Here is a 3,302-nt window from a genome sequence, read left to right as displayed (position 1 = left end):
CGATTCTTTCCTAGCTCCATAATGCAGATATTTAGTCTTGGGTAACCAGAGAGACGTCCTCTTATTAGGCCCTTCTTGACTGTATAAAAATGGTACCGAGACCAGAATAGGGGAATGTACAGAGGTGCATTATTATAGAGGAACTTCACCTAACCTGTGATATCTACCCTACCTATGCCATCTATGACACCTAACCTACCTATGACAACAGCCTCTCTGTGTCCCTTTATGATCTGAAAAAAACAATATTTTTATCAGTCTATGGGGGTCCAGCGTTTGTCTTCCCTGCAGCTGAAGTGCACAGCTCAGCTTCTGTGCTGCCATCTTGAATCTCCTATCATTGGAAAACAGTTGCTGCTTCCTGATTTTCACAGCTGATGGACAAGGACGTGCCACAGGGTTTCTCTGCCAGCTCTCAAATACTTAAAAGAGAACTATGGGGTGAGTGTTTTTCCCCATAGTTCTCTTTAGGGTCACGGGAAAACATGTACTAACCTTCCCCCGTGACCCAAAGCTCTGTATATAGCGCGCTATTGCTCGCTTTATACTGAGATCGCCGGGACGGTTCCCGACAATGCTGTCGACATCCATCCAGCTGGCTGATTGACAGCTGGCTCGGCCTATCTAGAGTCCATTTCTCCACTCGGCACTGAAAGATCGGGAAGGGGGGGGGGGGGGGGGATCCCTGTGGGGAGTGGTGACTGACAGTCACCGCTCTCTGCAGGGAGATGATCGGAAAGTGAGCGAGCGTCTGTATGTGTTCACTCCTCGATCTATAGAGTCAACCTGTGACGGTTTCTTTGTCACAGGTCGGCTTGAACTATGAGATTGAGTGGAAATCACCACCTCATAGTTCTCCTTTTAAATTGCCCCCAGATCAAAATAGAACATTACTTAGTCCCTTATTAAAACACTGCCCCCTGGGATGTGTAATGTGGACATCATAGGAGGCTGCGGGTAGCCAATCCCTACATCACCCTTACCAGGGAATCAAGGAGTGGCAGGCCGCACCACTACTAAAAAATAGTGAAGGAATTAATTACGTGCTGGAAGGTCCACTATCAAAAAGTCATAGTGCCTATGAAAATACCTTTCTGCTGCTCTACTGAAATACTGATGGAATTGTTTTATATTTTTTACAAAATGTTTCATGCAATTTAGTAGATCCAACATTTGGGGAAAATTAGACCTTTAGGGAGTCAGGAGATGCATAGTTTTGTTAAATATTGTTTCCTGTGACTACGGTGGAGGGGCTAGATCGATTCGGGCGAGGAAGCAGATGTAACTCTGCCAAGATGCATCTACAAGGCACGCACAGACAACTTGTGACCTGCAAGTGTGTGGGGGGGGGTCCTATTGTTATTTTGCTCAATCGTTTTCTTTGCATTGTTGTCTGGGGCTGTGCGTTCTGTTTTTTTTTTAATAAGGGCCACAATAACTTTACATAAACTATTTTCTTAAAATCGCTTGCACAAAAACCCTAAAATCTGCTATGTCCCTTTTGTAACTTGCCTCCCCACATTCCAATTGTTATTAAAAAATAAATAAATAAAAGCTAGATCCATGTATTGCTGCTGTTTGCAGAAATGTTTACTGCTATGGACAGTCATTGTATGCCATGGCTGTACTTCAGCATAGAAGCAGCAGGTGGCGCTACAGGGGAAGCCTGGAAATGATCAATCCAACTCCAGGTAACTCTCAGAGGCAAGGTGAGGGGTACAAGCAGCCACGGCATTCCCAGTGTTCCTCAAATCCACTTCTTAAATGCACCTCCTTCTGAGATATTCCATCTCCACCAACTATTGTTTTACATGCATTATTCATTGAGCGTATTGTCTATTTGCAGGAAGGAACGTTTGGTTTACGTCGGAATCAGTATTGAAAACATCATTCCTACACAAGTAAGTTAGTTGCCATGCGCTGTTTTAGTGCCGACCTGACCGGTAACTACATCACTGCTACACCTTGGCGTGGCTGAAAGTACCTTTTTTTTAGTGTTCAGAGCAATCCCACTTGGATCCTAGGCCCAGGCTCTAGAAGGAATCCCAAATTCTGCCCAAGTCAAGTTATCAGTCATTGCTGGCATTGATCTAGAACCGTCAATTTACGCAGAGCTTTACATTAATTATCAGTTCTTAAAGAGCTTACAGTCTAAAGTCCTCTATCTAACTTGCGTACATTATACACACACATACCAGGGCCAATTTAGACAGCAGCCAAATAACCTACCAGCAAGTCTTTCGAGTGTGGGAGGAAACCAGGTAACCTAAGGACACAGGGAGAACGTGCAGACTTCATGCGGATGGTGGCCTGGCTGGGATTCAAACCAAGGACCTCAGAGCAGAACTAAAGTGTCTTGAAAACACTCTGAAATTACAAGTTTAAAATGGTGCATGCGCACTTTGCAAATCTGTGTTACCTTTTGCATTATCCTTATTTCATATTATCTCTGCTATCTTGTCTAGTCTCTTCTATAGCATTAGTGGAGGTGATGATAGCAGGGCTGCCAACTGAGGGGAGTGGTGTAATCCTTCCCACGCAGGTAGTTCTCAATAGGAACATTTTTTGATTCCTTTTCTTTGCCAGTTCTATCACTACCTAATCCACTCGTGCGTGTTCTTCATATGTTTGTCAGTAAGCTCTGCAGTACGACATATCACAATGGCTGCTTGTAGGTTTAAATCGCGTTCTCTCAATAGGCGTCGGCGTGCGCTTTCACTACAGATACCCAGAACTATTTTGTCACGAATAAGTTCATCTCTCAGAGACCCATAGTCACAGCTTGCAGCTTTTTCTCTTAGCCGTGTGACAAAGTTATCTATTGTTTCACCTTCTTCCTGCTTGCAGCTGCCAAATATATATATTTCATATATGACATTTTTAGAAGGTCTGAAAAAAGCTTCTAATGCATCCAGGATGGCTTTAGTGTCACTCTTCTGCTCCTCTGTGAGGTTCAGATTATGCTTGTAAACATGAAGGAGCTCACTGCCCATCACTCTCCTCAGTGTAGCTGCTTGCACCGCTGCAGGCTTCTCGTGTAATCCTGTGGCCGGGGAGTAATCCTCAAACTCAGCTCTGAAGTTATCCCAGTCACTGCTGCAATCCCCACTCACCCTCATTGCCTCAGGTAGTGGAATGCTGTGTGCAGTTGCCATGGTGCTGGTTGTAGCAATCGCTGCAGGAGGCACATTCAGCTCTAAGGCCTCTCACTGCAAGACTGGCAAGCTTTCAGCGTCCCATGAGTAGAAGCAGCGCAGATCCAAGTACTTCTGACACCATGTTTTATGTGGTAATAATGACAG

The 3,302-nt window shown here is 44.7% G+C and overlaps 1 protein-coding gene across 1 annotated transcript in view; it reads left to right on the top strand.

The window, feature by feature from the left end:
* The window catches only part of RSF1 (remodeling and spacing factor 1), a 29,803-nt gene extending 27,326 nt beyond the window's left edge, over positions 1–2,477 (top strand). The window contains exons 11-12 of the mRNA XM_018569688.1: positions 1,847–1,901; positions 2,466–2,477. Of these exons, the coding sequence (XP_018425190.1) occupies positions 1,847–1,901; positions 2,466–2,477 (67 nt within the window). The remainder of the gene's footprint in view (positions 1–1,846; positions 1,902–2,465) is intronic.
* The last annotated feature ends 825 nt before the right edge of the window (positions 2,478–3,302 follow it).

Source organism: Nanorana parkeri, unplaced genomic scaffold, assembly GCF_000935625.1.
Source record: "Nanorana parkeri isolate BGI_ZX_2015 unplaced genomic scaffold, ASM93562v1 scaffold1380, whole genome shotgun sequence".
Classification (NCBI taxonomy): domain Eukaryota; kingdom Metazoa; phylum Chordata; class Amphibia; order Anura; family Dicroglossidae; genus Nanorana; species Nanorana parkeri.
The sequence above is the reverse complement of the archived record's forward strand: the minus strand, read 5'-3'. Positions and strand labels throughout refer to the sequence as shown.